The following is a 20,191-nucleotide window of genomic DNA, read 5'->3' as shown; positions in this document are numbered from 1 at the left end:
TCCCAGGCACCTGGGTCAGAGCTGGAGAGTCACTTCTGATCCCTTCGTCCCTTCCCCCCAAGCCCACCAAGGCCTGGCAGCCCTACCTCCCCGACTACTCTTGATCTCACCAGCTGTTCCCTCCCAGAGTGTCTCACCTGGACTCTTAAAACTGGCATCAGCACTGAATCTTTCTTCCTACTGCATAGCTCAGTGAAGAGCTCACTGTCACTCAGAAACCTTCAGTGGTTCCCTAGTGCCCTCTGAAACGAGCCTGAACCACACTGAAGACCCCATGACCTGACACTAACAACCGTCCTTCCCTATATCCTCTGCTCCAGGGAAACTGAACATGCACCCTGCCCCCAGACTTCTTCTGCTTAACTGTGGTTTGCACAGTTAATACCAACCTGGATGGCCTTCCCCTCGCCCGGCCCCATCTCTGCTCTTGTATGTAGTCTGAGTCAGGTCCAGCCTTCTGAGATGGGATTGGACATTCAAGAGATTCACTGGGGAAGCGCCCGGGAAGGATAGAGGGGAAGCAGCAGAAGTAGGCAGGGAAGGCTTTCAGACCAAGATGCAGGCCTGACCCCTGCAAAGGGAGGGAGGGAAGGAAGGAGGACTGGGAAGCAAGGGCCTCAAAGCAGCTTGAGAAAGTCTCGACCATGCCAACGGGCACCCCCCAGCAAAGGCTGCCTGACAAAGGGGTCCCCCGTCGGGCAGCACCCACACCAGGCTCAGTCATCGACTGAGAGCAGCCCCGGGGGAGCACAGCCTGGATGTGGAAACCACAGCAGCTCCACAGCCACTACAGCTGGAGGCCACCAGGCAGCAAAGTGCCCCCAGCAGGCTTCCTTGCAGGAGCTCTGAGCAGGACACTTGTGGCCACCATGCAGACCTGAAGAGCCACAGGGCCAGCCCAGTGTCACACACTCCTTGAAGAACCCCCTGACTTGCACTGATAGAAATGACACTTTTTAGCACTGGTGGGACTTTTTGCTTTGGCCCCCTTAACGCACCCCACATTCCACCATGGTGGGCAGCCTTAGGTATTGGCTCATCTTACCCGCTGCAGCTTCCTGAGCCACAAGCGATGGGAAACCTGCCACTGCCCACACCACGTCCCTACACCCCAGCAGCCCCTGTGGTTCTTTGCCTGACGGCGTGCTCTGGCCCCCAGAGCCACCAGCCCATGAATCCACGGTCATCCAGAAGTCCAGGAGCAGCCCCCTACCAGTGATTGATGGGAACTGGTGGATAATACCCAGATCCCGCCAAATAAAAAAACAACATCTCTCTTCAAAGACTGTATTCAAAGGATCATTGCAAAAGGGAAAGGGCCGATTTGCAATAGAGAAAACACTGTGTCTATAGGCCTGCAAGCCTCTCAAGGGTTAGGCAAAAGGGTTTTCTTTTACAGAGGAGTAAATAAGGCTAGAAGAACGCCACGTGAGGCAGTGGGATTGAAGGCTGATGAGATCAGATAGGGCATCAGAGAATGTTCTGCCCTGAGACCAGCCTATTTTCGGTAGGGACCCCTAAGGAGAGCCTATATGCTGGCCCAGGCAGAGGGTAGGTCAAAGTTCAGGGGCTTGAGAAATATAATATGATATCGCTTATATGTGGAATCTAAAAAGAAATGATACAAATGAACGTATTTACAAAACAGAAACGGACTCACAGACTTATAGAATGAACTTATGGTTACAGGGACGGAAGGGTGGAGGAAAGGGATAGTTAGGGAGCTTGGGGTTGACATGTACACACTGCTATATCTAAAAACGGCAACGAGCAAGGACCTTCTGTATAGCACAGGGAACCCTGCTCAATGTTATGTGGCAGCCTGGATGGGAGGGGAGTATGGGGGAGAACGGATACATGTATATGTATGGCTGAGTCACTTTGCTGTGCACCTGAAACTGTCACAACATTGTTAATTGGCTATACTTCAATACAAAATAAAAAGTTAAAAAAAAAAGTTCAGAGGCTTGAAAGAAGGGGAGAATATTAACTAAAGTTTAGTTGGGATGCATTTTGTTCTGATTGGGGATGAGCAGTTTAGCTAATCGTTTATGAGACCAAGAAAGGGAATCTGGAGGGTCTGTGTCTGGTTTTGTCATAGGTAAACAAGGCAGCAGCTGTGAGTCTTATCAAGTCCTGTGGGGAAGAGGGTTCTTACAGTAAGTGGTTTTCCAGAATGCACAAGGGCGGGGGAAAGTCTTAACCTTGGCTGTTTCCCAGAATCACGGGGCTTGGGTAAAGTTCCACCCTGTCACTGGGTGGGTTTCCGAGGTCCAAGGGGAAGATGCTGCAGTTTCTACAGTGGTTGCTTGTTTGATCCACATCCCATATTGCCACCCTCCCTTCCCTGTCCCACCTCCATGCTCCCTGCTGGTGTTTCCCAGAATCACTTCCCAAAGAACCATTTTCACTGGCATCTTTGTCTCAGGGTCTGGGAAAATACAAACTGAGACATTCACTAAACCAGAGGTTCTGAACTCTCATGACTAAGGGACCAAGAGCAAACACCCATGAGTGACGGGATCAGGTAGAGACTGTGGGGAACTAGGGACCTCCTGTCTTGACCAAGGCGTGGTCACTGGTTACCTGTTCACAAGGCAATGCAGGACTGACGTCAACCTATCTTTGGGATTTTCAAATGAAACCAGGAATCTACATTAACCAGTGGAATCACATAATTCTTAAACGTTGGCAATTAATTCCATATTTTTTAATACTGTTAAGGCCAAACACTACACACTTCTTGGGGCAGGTTCTGGCTCAAAGTCTATAGGTCAGTGCCCTCTGGCCTAAATATTAAATTCCCTAAAAGCAGGGACCACCAGCCTCTTCCTCTCTGAGACCTCTTATCACAGGGATTTGCAGGTATCGGTTGTTAACTCTTTCCTGCCTAAGGTTAAGAAGTTAGGCCACTAGCCTAGTTTAAACCAGTCAGTGAGTGGCAGAAATAAAACTTAGTCCTACAAATATCCCTTTGAGGCATTCTCCGCCACTCATCGCTTATTTGGAGAGGAGATTCAAAATGGCCCTCTGAATTATTGTTCGTTTTGTTATGGGTGATAGTGGGGTTACGGTTATCTAGGAAAACATAGAAAATATGGTTTAATTATCCTCCTATTTTTGTAGATGCCTACTAAAACTTAGGGGTAATAATATCATATCTTTCCAAAAAAATTTTAATGAAGGAAATACAATGATTAAGTCTAGATGATGGCATCTGGGTAGTCATTGTATACGTATATTCTCTCCACTTTTCTATGTATGTGAAAAGTTTTCATAATATAAAGTAAGGAGTTGGTGGGGCCGAGAACAAAGTTCCCAAGTTCAAGGGCCATGATCGTGTTCACCCATGGCCTGGGGGTTCCAGGGGCTGCCCGTCAGGGAAGGGAGAGGTGGACTTTAAAGTCATCAGGCAGCCGGTTTTGCATGCGATCAGAGGGTTTCTCTGGCCCGTTTCAGACACGGACAGCTGTGAGCGCTGGATGAGCTGCAAGAGCGAGTTCCTAAAGAAGTACATGCACAAGGTGATCAACGACCTGCCCAGCTGCCCCTGCTCCTACCCCACCGAGGTGGCCTACAGCACGGCCGACATCTTCGACCGCATCAAGCGCAAGGACTTCCGCTGGAAGGATGCAAGTGGGCCCAAGGAGAAGCTGGAGATCTACAAGCCCACGGCCCGGTACTGCATTCGCTCCATGCTGTCCCTGGAGAGCACCACACTGGCCGCCCAGCACTGTTGCTATGGCGACAACATGCAGCTCATCACCAGGGGCAAAGGGGCGGGGACGCCCAATCTCATCAGCACTGAGTTCTCAGCGGAGCTCCACTACAAAGTGGACATCCTGCCCTGGATTATCTGCAAGGGCGACTGGAGCAGGTATAACGAGGCCCGACCTCCCAACAACGGACAGAAGTGCACAGAGAGCCCCTCGGACGAAGATTATATCAAGCAGTTTCAAGAGGCCAGAGAGTATTAAAGAGACACCACCTCTGTTGTTCGTGACACAAACACACTGCACTGATCCGCCACCTGGCACAGAGTCCCTCTTACCCGCATACATGTATATGTACATATACCACGTGAGTATTTGTCATAAGTTACACTAGGGGTGTGCGCCAGGCCCTTGTGACTGCCATCTGAAGCCACCATTGCCTCTTCAATGTCAACGGCTTCCTTGGAACTCTTCCTAGGGGGCATGTCCTCAGGAGGATGGGGAGAAAGGAGCTGGAAGAAGAACCTGGAGGTCATAGCAGGTGGGATTCAACTCACACCCCGGATCCAGCGTTTCCGAGAGAAGCAAAGGGGCAAAGAGAAGGAAGTTGTAAATGTGATAAGCAGTTTTTATATATAACTTATTTAATATGAATGTGACTTATACGTCACCTTTTCTCTGGAGTTGTCATTGTGAAACTATTTAATCACTTCCATGAGAGTTCAGAAAGGGGCTAAGGGAGATGGAAGAGAGGGAATTTTGTAGTAATGACTTCTTTAAAAATAAAGAATTCAACAGAAAGATATCAAAACAAGAAAACACCCACCTGAAACCAAGTGTTAGTTAGCCAATGAGGTACCTTGATGAAGTCTCAGCTTCCAAATGCCCTTGCCTCAGCCTGGGTAGGGAGTGGGGGGCAAATGGGTATTTTAGGAGAAAATCTGAGGCCTGGTTTTAAGTGGACTTTAAAACAAAGGCCAGTATTAACACAATGCTATGATTCTATTAAAAGACCCCAGAATAGAATTTCTGCTCATGCCTTAATAGGTTCAGAAGGCCACAGGAAGGTCAGACATAAAAACAAGGAGTAGCACTTTTCCAAAGAAAAAATGCAAAACAAATGGGGGGAGAACATGAACTTCATCTATTTTATTTTAATACCATCGTAACAATTCTTTTCTCCACAATATATTCTCAGTAAATAAATATAAAAACAAGGAGAGGAACTCAAGTCTAAAACCCTAATTTTTTTATGTTTTAAGAAAGAAAAAAAAATACATTATTTTTGTAAAGTATTTATTGAGTCACTGAGTCTTGTGCATCAAGCAGTTGTAACATGGCCTGGTTCTGTAGGGTGGAACTTAGGACAAATAAAGAGTCGGTTCTTATGCAATCTTTACTTGCAAAACTCCAGGAAAAGAGATTACATAATAAAATCATAATAAAATGTGTTACCTACAGTAAATGTGTTCCCTGCAAATGTTTATGATACAAATTCCATAAATAGCCCTCGTAAAGCGGGACTTCAAGGCAGGGGAGAGGAAGGTTCAAACCAGGTAGAATAAAAGGCTCATTGATTGATGTGATGGTGGGTGATATAAGTCATAGCATCTTTGGCACCAAGAATATCAACCCTGCCCCGAGGAGGCTAGAGCTCACTGAAACACGTGCAACTTTTTGCCCACCCAGAGCTAAGAAAGAGCTAAGAAATCCAAGCCAGGGCAAAGGCTTAAGACAGCCCAGGTGAGTGGGACTGCTTCCAGACAAAATTCTGCAATGACAGTAATAAGTAGAACTCCTCATTGTGCAAATAATTCCATTTCGAGTTGAGGAAACCAAAGCTCAGGAAAAAATAGATCACGTTGGATCTGTCATTCATTTCCTAGTCCAGTGCTCTATCCACTATATCAGCCTACCCTTAGGTTCTCATAATAAAATCTTGTTGTAATGGAAAAGCTCTTATCAGTCATTTACACTTTAGAATGAGTTATCCATGTATTGCCCACTCTCAGGATATTTATATTTAAGACCTATTTCTAATTATGGAATGAGAATCCTTATTCACACCTGAAGGAAGTTTAGGCAAGTGAACTGGGAAGGAGAAAATCAGTAGGTCCGTGTATCAGGGAAGCAGATTTGGTTCCTAATAATAGGAAAGCCATTTTGGCCAAGAGAATTGGTTGCAGTGGAATGCATTGCCTTCGGGATGGTGAGTACCCTGTCAGGACAGGTATTCAAGCAGAGCTGGAGATGAATCACATGAGAGCTCATTTTAGTGAGCAGGAGAGACAAAAGTGTACAGCAATAACCCCGTCCGATAAGTGTTCTATAAAGGGTAAGTGGAAAGTACTCTGGGAAAATAGAGGCAGGAATCAGGGAAGTACCTGCTAGACCTAATGGAGGAGTGGTATTTCACAAAGCGGAGAAGTGGGGGGGGGGGGGCGCAAGTAGATGCATTTGGAGTAAGAAAACAGTATGGGCAAAGGCAAGGAACTACGCAAGAGCTTGGTGTTTTCTGAAAACTGGGATGTTTACAGTGATGAGCCAGAGGGACAAGAATGGCAAGTTATGGAGTTGTGTCTAAGGTGTTTTTGTGAAGGATTTAGCGTGGAAAATTAAAGCTGTTTCCTAATACAGTGAGAATGACTGATATGAGCCATGTTTCCAATGGGCTATTTGCCTCTTTATATCAGACCTTCCTGACATAACGAACTGAGAGTTGGAAGGTAGGGTGAATTAGGAGCTGGGGAGGGCTCCTGGGCTCTTTGCCTAATGAGAACACCGCTAGTTTCCCATCCATCATCCAGATGGTGCCACCCCTCTGGAAATTTGCTGAGCTATAACCTGCCTCTATGCAGTCGTATCTCATTTACTATAGGGCCCCAAGCCAGCCCCAGTGTAACCCTGGGTAATTCCTTCAAGGAAAGGGGATCATGTGAGCAAGGGCCAACTTTGCCCACCGCAGAGTAGGCTGTCTGCTCCCTCACCTGCAGCACCTGTTTATAGGACCCCTCAGCAACTGCTCTACAGACGCCTCTCATCGAATGCTTTGCTCCTTTGCTGCTCCTTGGAAAGAGATCCCTTTTTCTAGTGACCCACTGGGCCTCTCATGTGCCACGTCTGAGCAAGCCAATAGTGGCAGACAGAGAAGTCAAGACCCTCTGGTGGCCGCACATGGGAAGGATGAGGGCAGGGCCCCAGAAGAGCTGGGCAACCTCCTCACCCCATTCAATTATTATCCACCATGATTAGTCTCCAAGCCTTTCCATCTTTGTAGCTCAGTGGGCAGGGGGTAGATTTCCCTGCCCTAAGACCCGGGAGCAAGGATCAAAGAATAGGTACGATACCAGCCACCCTTCCTGAGCACACACTTTGTGCCTCTGTGCTAATCACTTTACCATGGGAGGCAAGCAGGTTACATCCATTTTACAGATAAGGCAAAAGAAGCCCAACAAGTCTTCTAACCTGCCCAAGTCATAAGGCTCTGTACATGGCAAAGCTGGTTGAAGACTGTGTTCTTAACCTTAACCTCTACTCAACTGTCTTTCTAACTCTTCCCAACACACAGGATCAGGATTTTGCCTCCGACTCACTCTGCCTTTGCTCCAATTGTTCAAATCCACCAAATATCCCTGCACCACCATTTACGTGTCTCACGTTGGTGACAGTGGATCTGGCTTTAGCTCTATATAGTCTGCTCAGTTCTCTCATATTCCATAAGAGGATTTGAATCCTGTATCTGTGCCCTTGCTCAGGTTGGCTGAGTAGCAGAGCCTAACTTTCTAGAAGATAGCCTGCTCCATGGATAAGAATGAGACTGGTCTGTTTTCCCTGCTGCACTCAAGCCCCATGTCAACTGTTGCCTGTTGGGTCGACCTGAAGGGCCGGTGCCATGTCTCATGCTTTCTACACCCCCAGCCCCTAGCTCTGTACCTGGCAGATATCATCAGGCAAGGTACAGAGGGCGGAAGAATTTGAGAGTTGAGTCAGACTACCTAGATTCCAATCCTGGCTCCCTCAGTTGCCTGCTGGGTACCACTGGATAAGTTAATCAGCCTGTGTATATTCCAGTTTCCCCATACAGTTTTTCAGAGAATAAAATAAGAGATACGAAGTTCCTAGCATAGGGCCTGTCATGTACCATGTGCGTCGGTGTTGAGTCATTGGAGAAATATTTATTGAGCGTATACTAGTTTCCAGGCATTGTTCTAGATGCCGGAGATACAGCAGTGTACAAATCCAAGTTTTCCTGGTGGAGGGGAGATGGCTGATAAATAAATAAGTACATAATCTGAAATAATGGTAAGTGATATCAAGAAAAATAAATTATTTGATCACACGTGTATGTTGCATTATTTAAAGTAATGCTAGTTGCTGTAATAGATAAGCCTTAAAATCACAATGGCTTAACACAAAAACCTCTAAAGGTATGTTTCCGGTCAAGTGGCTCTCCTCTAAGTGATGACCCAAGGACCCAAACTTTCCATCTTCAAGGCTTGACTCTCTAGGGTGCCCTGCAGGTCATCTCTATTCCAGGAGGCTTAAGGAGTAAAAAGCAGGGAGGATATGGGCAATGACTTATATAGGTGGCCCAGGGAAGTACAGCTGTTTCATGCCACACTCTTCTACAAGGGAGACTGGGAAATGGAGTACAGTCGGGGTCCCAGGAAGCAGAGGTCGGCTGTGTGAGCACCCGATCAGTCTCTGCCACATAGGTAGACCACCAACTAATTAATTACACAAGGCAAGAGAGAAAGCTAGTGAAAGGGGTTCTGGATGGGCCCAAAGTTAGTGATCAAAGGGAGTGATCCTTTTCATCTCATTTAGACCAGCTCAGCTTTCAACTGGCAGCTCCTGCAAGCCCTTACCTGATGGTTTTCTCTAACCAGGGCCCACACAGCTCGCACAGACGGGGCTGAAGTACCAGGGAGTGAACAGTGCCTCCCAGGAGGCTTAACAGGACCTTGGTGGATGAATACCCCATCTCTCTCATCCCTCGAGTGGGGCAATTCTGAAGCGTGTTTTATACCATTCCCGAGCTCCCAGTGAGACTGAGGTCCTGCCACCCTCGGTGGGGACCTGCTTGCTAACATGCCAATTACTGGCCTCATTCCCTTCCCTTCCCTGTGTTTCCTCCCCACTCCCCTACTGTCGCTCACTGGAATTGTCTCCCAAATAAGCTACTTGCCCAGATCCTTCTCTCTGGATCTGCTTCTGAGTGGTCCCAAACCAACACATCACTTCGTGCTTTAATATTCAAATATAAGTTCGTTATTCAAATATAAGTGTATCATAATATTATTGCCATCGAGCTCATGTGAGACGAGGTCTTGTGTTGCTGACAGCTCTTCCAAAAAAGAAAACTCACTCTCATCCTGGCCAGAGATAGAAACTCTATCAGATTTCAATTCCATTTAGTTTTTACAAAATGAAGATAAACCCCCAGTTTTTATGATTAGGTCCAACAGGGAGAAAAGGATTCCACCAAATACGTCTAAACATTTATGAACGTCTTTTCTTAATTTTTGACTTCATCTCCTTGCTGACTAAAGACCAGTCCTGCTCTAAGGACCACACTTTGAGTAGCACTGTTCTAATTACCTGAGTGACAGTGATCAACACCCCAATGAGCATTGAGTTGATTCTGACCTGATGGACAGTCATGAAAAATCTTCCCAGGAAGGGGGCGGGGGAGGCCTGGGTTCCTTCGTTGTCATCCATTTACAATTTCCAATGGAAAAATGTGTGGGTTGTCACCATTATGCCTGCATGGTTTCAGACAAATTAAAGGCTTGCCTCAGTAATTACTGGGTGGGTATATACAGAAACATACATCCATGTCTACAGATCCTGAATACAGTAGTGTAAATGAAGGCAAAAATCTTACAGCCAGTTGATTTTCTGAGGTTTAGCATTGGTTTACTCTATGGGATTAGAAGAAGAGGGACATTTTCCGGGACCAGAAGGTAAGACTTTTCAGGAACAAATTTATGGGACCAGAAACTTTTTGTTGAACCAGAACAGACTCTTTTTTTTTCCAGACCTTCATGTAGAGATTTAGAAAGCCAACATACAAAGACCAGTGCCTTGCCTGTAATGGCAAAAATAACATCATCCTTAACCATTTCAGTGGCAGGGGAATTGGTGGGAGACTGGATTGAGACACAGCTGCAATAGCAAAGCTGGGTAAAAAGTTTATGACTTTGCTAATTTTCTATCTGTTCTGGGAGTCATAAATGTGCCCTTATAGATATTCATGATTGCCCTTAAAATGAAAAAAAAAAAAACAAACAACTTTTAAATGGCACAGAAAAGCCTTTCATTCCCGAGGCATGTAATTCATGGATGATTTTCAAAATGTCATGTTTGAATTGGGAAGGTAACATTTCTTGAACTAATCAGCCAATTGCTTCAAGAATATGACTCAAAGGATATAAAAATTTCAAGGCTGACTTTTAAAAAAGAAAGAGGAATTCTCTTTTCTATGCAAGTTCCTAAGTTATTTTTTCACAAAGGTCATGGCTAAATGTTAGGTTTATTTGCCATGGAAGAGAACAGTCTAAGTGAAGTAAACTTTTAATTCTTTAGTGACAGGGAATGGTAGCAGATCTTGAAAAGCACCATTTTAAAATTTTACACCATTAGCCAGGGAGTTTCTATTAGCTGTAACCCCCTTTAGACCCCACTTGGCTGTGTTTTTGGTTTGTTTGGGGGGTTGGGTGTTTTTTTTTTTTTTTAATCTTTGGAGAGCTGAACAAATGGAGAAGGAGAAAGGCAAGAGAAAAGAAAAGAAAAGCAAAACCCAGGATCTCTCAGGATGAAAGTCTCTTTGGAACCCCTAGAATAACTGTCCCTGTTATTAATGTAACAAAGGTGGGATCTTCACAAACAGTAGATTGGAGAGACCCACATCATTGATGCTCCTGACCCCACAGAGCCTTCCAATCCCCCCTCAGGGATGGCTGGGTCCTGCCCAGACAAGACCAGGAAGAGATTTCCAAAGACCTCATGACTTAAAGTCACATGACCAGGACTCTTCCAGTCAAAAGAGAGCAAGGTGTCCTATGCTGATTGGCTGTGGAGGGTAGAATTTTCTGAGAGGAACATTTCAAGTCCCCTTTCCTGGGGACTCTGAGTCAGGAAGAAGCCTGCCTCTGAGCCACTGTTGAGTGCTCCCTCCTACTATTACAGTATATTATAAAGAGAAAAAAAAAGGAGGGCAGTGATCCAGTGCTAGAAATATAAAGCCTGGTTCACCACTCACCAGCAGCAAAGGTAAGAAGCTAAAGCTTGAGATAAAACTGCAGACTCACTGTTTCCTTTTCACTGCTTTTTCTACACTGCACAGCCCAGTCACCTTCCTGACTGCTCCTCTCCCATCCCCTCTGCCACCCAGTTGGCTATCTTGCAGCCAATTGCCATTTTTGTAGCCAATCTTTAAAAGATGCTTTTCGTACACAATTACAATTAAGCATGCATTCAGAAAAAAATGCACACATATCATAAGTGCACAGCTCAGTGAATTTTCACAAAGTGAACAACCACGTGTAACCAACACCCATGAAAAAAGTCAAGAAATGGAGCATAAGGCTCATGAGAGGCTTTCGGGGATGATAGAAATGTTCTAAGTGTTGACTATGGTGATGGCTACACAACCGTATGCATTTGTCAAAACTCACTGAATTGTGCACTAAAGAAAATTGAATTTCATTGTATGTAAATATTACCCCAATATAAAGTAAATAAATAAAACATTACCAGCACTCTGTCCCCTTCCAGTCAGTACCCACTTCCCACCAAAAGTAATAAGTATCACAACTTCTGCACTAGATTAATTTTGCCTAATTTTGAACTTCAAGTCAGTGGAATCACACAGCATGTGCTCCTTGAGATCTGTCACCTTTTGCTCCACATCATATCGTGAGATTTTCCCACGTTGCTCCTTACAGCTATAGGTCCTGCCTGCCCATCGCTGCCAAGTATGGCCCATGTCTATTTAACCGTTCTACCATGGATGGGCATGTGGGCAGTTGTTGGCTTGGAGCTTTTACAAATAGTGCTGCTATGAACAGTCCAGGGTGTGTCTTTGGGGCTCATACACACAACATTTCTATTGGAAGTGAAATTGGTAGGTCAGAGGACATGCTCAGTCTAGCAGATACTGCCCCCAGGGTTTTCCAAAGTGGTTACATTGGTTGACACTCTATCCAGGAGTGTTTGAAGGTTCTGATTCTTGGATCAATCCTGGTTCTACCCCTTTCACTAAGTCTTCCCTGACTGTTCTGTTCTTTGATCTTTTTATTCTTATATTTAAGTCAACACATGTGTACTGAACACTAAGTGTGTGCCAGTCACTATTTACATGCTGGGTACCTACTGGATATACAAAAAAAAGGTGGACAGGAACCCTGTCCCGTGGGGGTGACTAACTCAGATGACTATAATACATTGTGAGAGGTGCTATGGGAACAGATGAGGACATGATTAACCAGGGCAATTGTAACTAACAAGCCTGAGTTGCCACATTTTATTTAGGAAAACAAGTCTGATAATACTAAGTGTTGGCAAGAGGGTGTGAAAACAGAAACTCTTTATCACCTCTGCTTGTGGTGATGTAAACTGGAGAATAATTTGACTATACCTAGTAGAGTTGAAGCTGAAATGTAGCAAAATTCACTAATTTCCCTCCTGAGGGTCTTTTTTCTATTATCAAAAATAAGAGGGACTTCCCTGGTGGCACAGTGGTTAAGAATCCGCCTGCCAATGCAGGGGACATGGGTTCGAGCCCTGGTCCAGGAAGATCCCACATGCTGTGGTGCAACTAAGCCTGTGTGCCACAACTACTGAGCCTACGCTCTAGGGCCCAGGAACCACAACTACTGAGACCGTGTGCCACAACTACTGAAGCCCACATGCCTAGAGCCCATGCTCTGCAACAAGAGAAGCCACAGCAATGAGAAGCCCATGCACCGCAATGAAGAGTAGCCCCCACTCACCACAACTAGCGAAAGCCCTCACGCAGCACCGAAGACCCAATGCAACCAAAAATAATAATAAATTTTTTAAAAAGTTAGAAATAAGTAAAATTGTTCACCAACAGAGGAATGAACAAACACACCATGTTACATTCATAGGATAGAATACCATCCAGCTTTTAAATGATCTAGAGCTAGGCATAGGCTCACAGATGTGTCACAAAAATATAATGTGTATAAAAGAAAATTGCAAATGGATATGAAAGTATTATACAGTCTTCAACCATTTAAAAATTCACAAAACAATACTGTATTATGACTGGACACTGACATAGGGAATTAAAGTTTTAATTATGCATGGGAGGATTAACAGCCAACCTCAAGATAACAGTTACCTCTGGGTATGGCTGACAGTGAGTGGGTGGGGAAGCAGAGAAACTTTACAGATAATATTTTATTTCTTTTTTTAAAAAGAGACCTAATATAAAACTATATATATAACATAAAACTTGTATATGTACATATGGCAAAATGTTAATATTGGTTAAATCTGAGTATTGGGTAAAGTTCAACTGTTACATTATTTTCTGTATATGTGACATATTTAAAACTAATTACCGAGATTGGTTCAAGACGGCGGAGTAGAAGGACGTGCTCTCACTCCCTCTTACGAGAGCACCGGAATCACAACTAACTACTGAACAATCATCGACAGGAAGACACTGGAACTCACCAAAAAAGATACCCCACATCCAAAGACAAAGGAGAAGCCACAATGAGACGATGGGGGGGGGGGCACAATCACAATAAAATCAAATCCCATAACTGCTGTGTGGGTGACTCACAAATTGGACAAAACTTATACCACAGAAGTCCACCCACTGGAGTGAAGGTTCTGAGTGCCACATCAGGCTTCCCAACCTGGGGGTCTGGCAATGGGAGGAGGAATTCCTAGACAATCAGACTTCGAAGACTAGCGGGATTTGATTGCAGGACTTTGACAGGACAGAGGGAAACAAAGACTCCACTCCTGCAGGACACACACAAAGTAGTGTGTGCCTCGGGATCCAGGGGAAGGAGCAGTGACCCCATAGGAGACTGAAGCAGACCTACCTGCTAGTGTTGGAGGGTATCCTGCAGAGCTGGGGGTGGCTGTGTCTCATGGTGAGGACAAGGACACAGGAGGCAGCAGAAGTTCTGGGAAGTACTCCTTGGCATGAGCCCTCCCAGAGTCTGCCATTAGCCCCACCAAAGAGCCCATGTAGGGTCCAGCATTGGGTTGCCTCAGGCCAAACACCAACAGGAAGGGAACCCAACCACACACATCAGCAGAAAAGTGGATTAAAGTTTACTGAGCTTTGCCCACAAGAGCAACAGCCAGCTCTACCCACCACCAGTCCCTCCCATCAGGAAAATTTCACAAGCCTCTTAGATAGCCACATCTACCAGAGGCAGACAGAAGAAGCAAGAAGAACTACAATCCTGCAGCCTGTGGAACAAAAAACACATTCACAGAAAGACAGACAAAATGAAAGGCAGAGGACTCTGTACCAGATGAAGGAAAAAGATAAAACCCCAGAAAAACAACTAAATGAAGTGGAGATAGGCAACCTTCCAGAAAAAGAATTCAGAATAATGATAGTGAAGATGATCCAGGACCTCGGAAAAAGAATGGAGGCAAAGATCGAGAAGATGCAAGAAATGTTTAACAAAGATCTAGAAGAATTAAAGAACAAACAAACAGAGATGAACAATACAATAACAGAAATGAAAACTACACTAGAAGGAATCAATAGCAGAATAACTGAGGTAGAAGAACGGATAAGTGACCTGGAAGACAGAATGGTAGACTTCACTGCTGTGAAACAGAATAAAGAAAAAAGAATGAAAAGAAATGAAGACAGCCTAAGAGGCCTCTGGGACAACATGAAACGCAACAACATTCGCATTATCGGGGTCCCAGAAGGAGAAGAGAGAGAGAAAGGACCTGAGAAAATATTCGAAGAGATTGTAGTTGAAAACTTCCCTAACATGGGAAAGGAAATAGTTATCCAAGTCCAGGAAGCGCAGAGAGTCCCATATAGGATAAACCAAAGAAAAAACATAACGAGGCACATAGTAATCAAAATGGCAAAAATTACAGACAAAGAAAAATTATTGAAAGCAACAAGGGAAAAACGACAAATAACATACAATGAAACTCCCATAACGTTAACAGCTGATTTATCAGAAAAAGCTCTACAAGCCAGAAGGGAGAGGCATGACATATTTAAAATGATGAAAGGGAAGAACGTACAATCAAGATTACTCTAACCGGCAAGGATCTCATTCAGATTCAATGGAGAAATCAAAAGCTTTACAGACAAGCAAAAGCAAAGAGAATTCAGCACCACCAAACCAGCTCCACAACAAATGCTAAAGGAACTTCTCTAAGTGGGAAACACAAGAGAAGAAAAAGACTTACAAAAACAAACCCAAAACAATTAAGAAAATGGTCATAGGAACATACATATAGATAATTACCTTAAACATGAATGGATTAAATGTTCCAAAAAAACCATACAGGCTCACAGAATGGATACAAAAATAAGACCCCTATATATGCTGACAACAAGAGAACCACTTTAGACCTAGGGACACCTACAGACTGAAAGTGAGGGGATGGAAAAAGATATTCCATGCAAATGGAAATCAAAAGAAAGCTGGAGGAGCAATACTCATAACAGATAAAATAAGCTTTAAAATAAAGAATGTTACAAGAGACAGGGAAGGAAACTACATAATGATCAAGGGATCAATCCAATAAGAAGATATAACAATTATAAATATATATGCACCCAACATAGGAGCACCTCAATACATATGGCAACTGCTAACAGCTATAAAAGAGGAAATTGACAGCAACACGATCCTAGTGGGGGACTTTCACACCTCACTTACACCAATGGACACATCATCCAAACAGAAAATTAATAAGGAAACGGAAGTTTTAAATGACACAATAGACCAGATACATTTAATTGATATTTGTAGGACATTCCATCCAAAAACAGCAGATTACACTTTCTTCTCAAGTGCGCACAAAACATTCTCCAGGATAGATCACATCTTGGGTCACAAATCAAACATCAGCATATTTAAGAAAATTGAAATCATATCAAGCATCTTTTCTGACCACAACGCTATGAGACCAGAAATGAATTACAGGGAAAAAAACGTAAAAAACACAAATAGATGGAGGCTAAACAATACGTTACTAAATAAACAAGAGATCACTGAAGAAATCAAAGAGGAAATCAAAAAATACCTAGAGACAAATGAAAATGAAAACACGACAATCCAAAACCTATGGGATGCAGCAAAAGCAGTTATAAGGGGGAAGTTTATAGTAATACAAGCCTACCTCAAGAAACAAGAAAAATCTCAAATAAACAATCTAACCTTACATGTAACAGAACCTGAGAAAGAAGAACAAACAAACCCCAAAGTTAGTAGAAGGAAACAAATCATAAAGATCAGAGCAGAAATAAATGAAATAGAAACAAAGAAAACAGTTGTAAAGGTCAATAAAACTAAAAGCTGGTTCCCTGAGAAGACAAACAAAATGGATAAACCTTTAGCCAGCCTCATCAAGAAAAAGAGGGAAAGGACTCAAATCAATAAAATTACAAATGAAAAAGAAGTTACGATGGACACCGCAGAAGCACAAAGCATAATAAGAGACTACTACAAGGAATTCTATGCCAATAAAATGGACAACCTGGAAGAAATGGACAAATTCTTAGAAAGGTATGACCTTCCAAGACTGAACCAGGAAGAAATCGAAAATATGAACAGACCAATCACAAGTAATGAAATTGAAACAGTGATTAAAAACTTCCAACAAACAAAAGTCCATGACCCGATGGCTTCACAGGTGAATTCTATCAAACATTTAGAGAAGAGCTAACACCCATCCTTCTCAAACTCTTCCAAAAATTGCAGAGGAAGGAACACTCCCAAACTCATTCAATGAGGCCACCATCACCCTGACACGAAAACCAGACAAAGATACTACAAAAAAAGAAAACTGGAGAAGGCGGAAGATGGCGGAAGAGTAAGACGCGGAGATCACCTTCCTCCCCACAGATACACCAGAAATACATCTACACGTGGAACAACTCCTACAGAACACCTACTGAAGGCTGGCAGAAGACCTCAGACCTCCCAAAAGGCAAGAAACTCCCCACGTACCTGGGTAGGGCAAAAGAAAAAACAGAGACAAAAGAATAGGGACGGCACCTGCACCAGTGGGAGGGAGCTGTGAAGGAGGAAAAGTTTCCACACTCTAGGAAGCCCCTTCGCGGGCGGAGACTGCGGGAGGCGGAGGGGGGAGCTTCGAAGCTGCGGAGGAGTGCACAGCAACGGGTGCGGAGGGCAAAGCGGGGAGATTCCCGCACAGAGGATCGGTGCCGACCGGCACTCACCAGCCCGAGAGGCTTGTCTGCTCACCCGCCGGGGCGGGCGGGGCTGCGAGCTGAGGCCGGAGCGCAGGGAGAGGACTGGGGTTGGCGGCTTGAACATAGCCTGAAGGGGTTAGTGCACCACAGCTAGCCGGGAGGGAGTCCGGGGAAAAGCCTGCACCTGCAGAAGAGGCAGGAGACTTTTCCTTCCCTCTTTGTTTCCTGGGGCGTGAGGAGAGGGGTTTAAGAACGCTGCTTAAAGGAACTCCAGAGACGGGCTCGAGCCGCGGCTAAAAGCGCGAACCCCAGAGACGGGCGCGAGCCGCGGCTGAAAGCGCAGAATCCAGAGACGGGCGCGAGCCGCGGCTGAAAGCGCAGAATCCAGAGACGGGCGCGAGCCGCGGCTGAAAGCGCAGAATCCAGAGACGGGCGCGAGCCGCGGCTAAAAGCGCGGACCCCAGAGGCGGGCGGGAGACGTTAAGGCTGCTGCTGCCGCCACCGAGGGGCCTGTGTGCGAGCACAGGTCACTCTCCACACCCCTCTTCCGCGGAGCCTGTGCAGCCCGCCACTGCCGGGTTCCCGGGATCCAGGGACAACTTCCCCGGGAGAGCGCACAGCGCGCCTCAGGCTGGTGCAAAGTCACGCCGGCCTTTGCCACCGCAGGCCCGCCCCGCACTCTGTGCCCCTCCGTCCCCGCCGGCCTGAGTGCGCCAGAGCCCCCAATCAGCGGCTCTTTTAACCCCATCCTGTCTGAGCAAAAAACAGACGCCCTCCAGCGATCTACACGCAGTGGCAGGGCCAAATCCAAAGCTTAGCCCTGGGAGCTGTGAGAACAAAGAAGAGAAAGGGAAATCTCTCCCAGCAGCCTCAGAAGCAGCGGATTAAAGCTCCACAATCAACTTGATGTACCCTGCATCTGTGGAATACCTGAATAGACAACCAATCATCCCAAATTAAGGAAGTGGACTTTAGGAGCAAGATCTATGATTTTTTCCCCTTTCCTCTTTTTGTGAATGTGTATGTGTATGCTTCTGTGTGAGATCTTGTCTGTATAGTCTTGCTTCCACCATTTGTCCTAGGGTTCTATCCGTCCATGTTTTTTTTTAATTTTTTTTCTTAATAATTAATTTTAATAACCTTATTATACTTTACCTTCGTTCTTTCTTTCTTTCTTTCCGTCCTTCCTTCCCTCCTTTAGACAACGAATCATCCCAAATTGAGGAGGTGGTCTCTGACAGCAAGATTTAGGATTTTTCCCCATTTACCTCTTTTAGTGAGGGTGTATGTGTATGCTTCTGTGTAAGATTTTGTCTGTATAGCTTTGCTTCCAACATTTGTCCTAAGGTTCTTTCCGTCCCTTTTTTTTTTTCTAAATAAGAAGTTTTTAATTCAATAACTTTATTATACTTTATTTTATTTTTACTGTATCTTCTTTCTTTCTGTCTTTTTTCCTTCTTTCCCTCCTTCCTTCCTTCCTCCCTCCCTCCCTCCCTCCTTTCTTTCCTTCTTGCCTTCTTTCCTTCTTTGCTTCTTTCTTTCTTTCTTCCTTCCTTCCTACCCTCCTTTCCTTCTTTCTTTCCTCATACTTCTACTAATTCCCTCTACTTTTTCTCCCTTTTATCCTGAGCCTGTGGATGAAAAGCTTTTGGTGCTCCAGCCAGGAGGCAGGGCTCTGCCTCTGAGGTAGGACAGCCAACTTCAGGACACTGATCAACAAGAGACCTCCCAGCTCCACATAATATCAAACGGCAAAAATCTCCCAGAGACCTCCATCTTAACACCAGCACCCAGCTTCACTCAACGACCAGCAAGCCACAGTGCTGGAAAACCTATGCCAAACAACTAGCAAAACAGGAACACAACCCCACCCATTAGCAGAGAGGCTGCCTAAAATCATAATAAGGCCACAGACACCCCCAAACACACCACCAGACGTGAACCTGCCCACTAGAGAGACAAGATCCAGCCTCATCCACCACAACACAGGCACTAGCCCCCTCCACCAGGAAGCCTACACAACCCACTGAACCAACCTTAGCCACTGGAGACAGACATCAAAACCAGGAGGAACTACAAACCTGCAGCCTGCAAAAAGGAGACCCCAAACACAGTAAGATAAGCAAAATGAGAAGACAGAAAAACACACAGCAGATAAAGGAGCAAGATAAAAATGCACCAGACCTAACAAATGAAGAGGAAATAGGCAGTCTACCTGAAAGAGAATTCAGAATAATGATAGTAAGGTTGATCCGAAATCTTGGAGATAGAATGGACAATAGAATGGACAAAATGCAAGAATCAGTTAACAAGGACCTAGAAGAACTAAAGATGAAACAAGCAACGATGAACAACACAATAAATGAAATTAAAAGTACTCTAGATGGGATCAATAGCAGAATAACTGAGGCAGAAGAACGGATAAGTGACCTGGAAGATAAAATAGTGGAAATAACTACTGCAGAGCAGAATAAAGAAAAAAGAATGAAAAGAACTGAGGACAGTCTCAGAGACCTCTGGGACAACATTAAACGCACCAACATTCGAATTATAGGGGTTCCAGAAGAAGAAGAGAAAAAGAAAGGGACTGAGAAAATATTTGAAGAGATTATAGTTGAAAACTTCCCTAATATGGGAAAGGTAATAGTTAATCAAGGCCAGGAAGCACAGAGAGTCCCATACAGGATAAATCCAAGGAGAAATATGCCAAGACACATATTAATCAAACTGTCAAAAATTAAATACAAAGAAAGCATATTAAAAGCAGCAAGGGAAAAACAACAAATAACACATAAGGGAACCCCCATAAGGTTAACAGCTGATCTCTCAGCAGAAACCCTACAAGCCAGAAGGGAGTGGCAGGACATACTGAAAGTGATGAAGGAGAAAAACATGCAGCCAAGACTACTCTACCCAGCAAGGATGTCATTCAGATTTGATGGAGAAATTAAAACCTTTACAGACAAGCAAAAGCTGAGAGAGTTCAGCACCACCAAACCAGCTGTACAACAAATGCTAAAGGATCTTCTCTAGGCAAGAAACACAAGAGAAGGAAAAGACCTAT

General features: G+C 44.7%; 1 protein-coding gene across 4 annotated transcripts in view; it reads left to right on the top strand.

Annotated features, from left to right (window-relative positions):
• Positions 1 to 8,052, top strand: part of ISM1 (isthmin 1) — a 91,514-nt gene extending 83,462 nt beyond the window's left edge. For all 4 annotated transcript variants that reach the window (XM_073792651.1, XM_019941425.3, XM_073792652.1 and 1 more), the window contains exon 6: positions 3,460 to 8,052. In XM_073792651.1, coding sequence (XP_073648752.1) covers positions 3,460 to 3,977 — 518 coding nt within the window. In that variant the 3' untranslated portion in view covers positions 3,978 to 8,052. The remainder of the gene's footprint in view (positions 1 to 3,459) is intronic.
• Positions 8,053 to 20,191: the final 12,139 nt, after the last annotated feature.

The sequence above is a fragment of the Tursiops truncatus genome, chromosome 15 (genome assembly GCF_011762595.2).
Source record: "Tursiops truncatus isolate mTurTru1 chromosome 15, mTurTru1.mat.Y, whole genome shotgun sequence".
NCBI lineage: Eukaryota > Metazoa > Chordata > Mammalia > Artiodactyla > Delphinidae > Tursiops > Tursiops truncatus.
The sequence above is the reverse complement of the archived record's forward strand: the minus strand, read 5'-3'. Positions and strand labels throughout refer to the sequence as shown.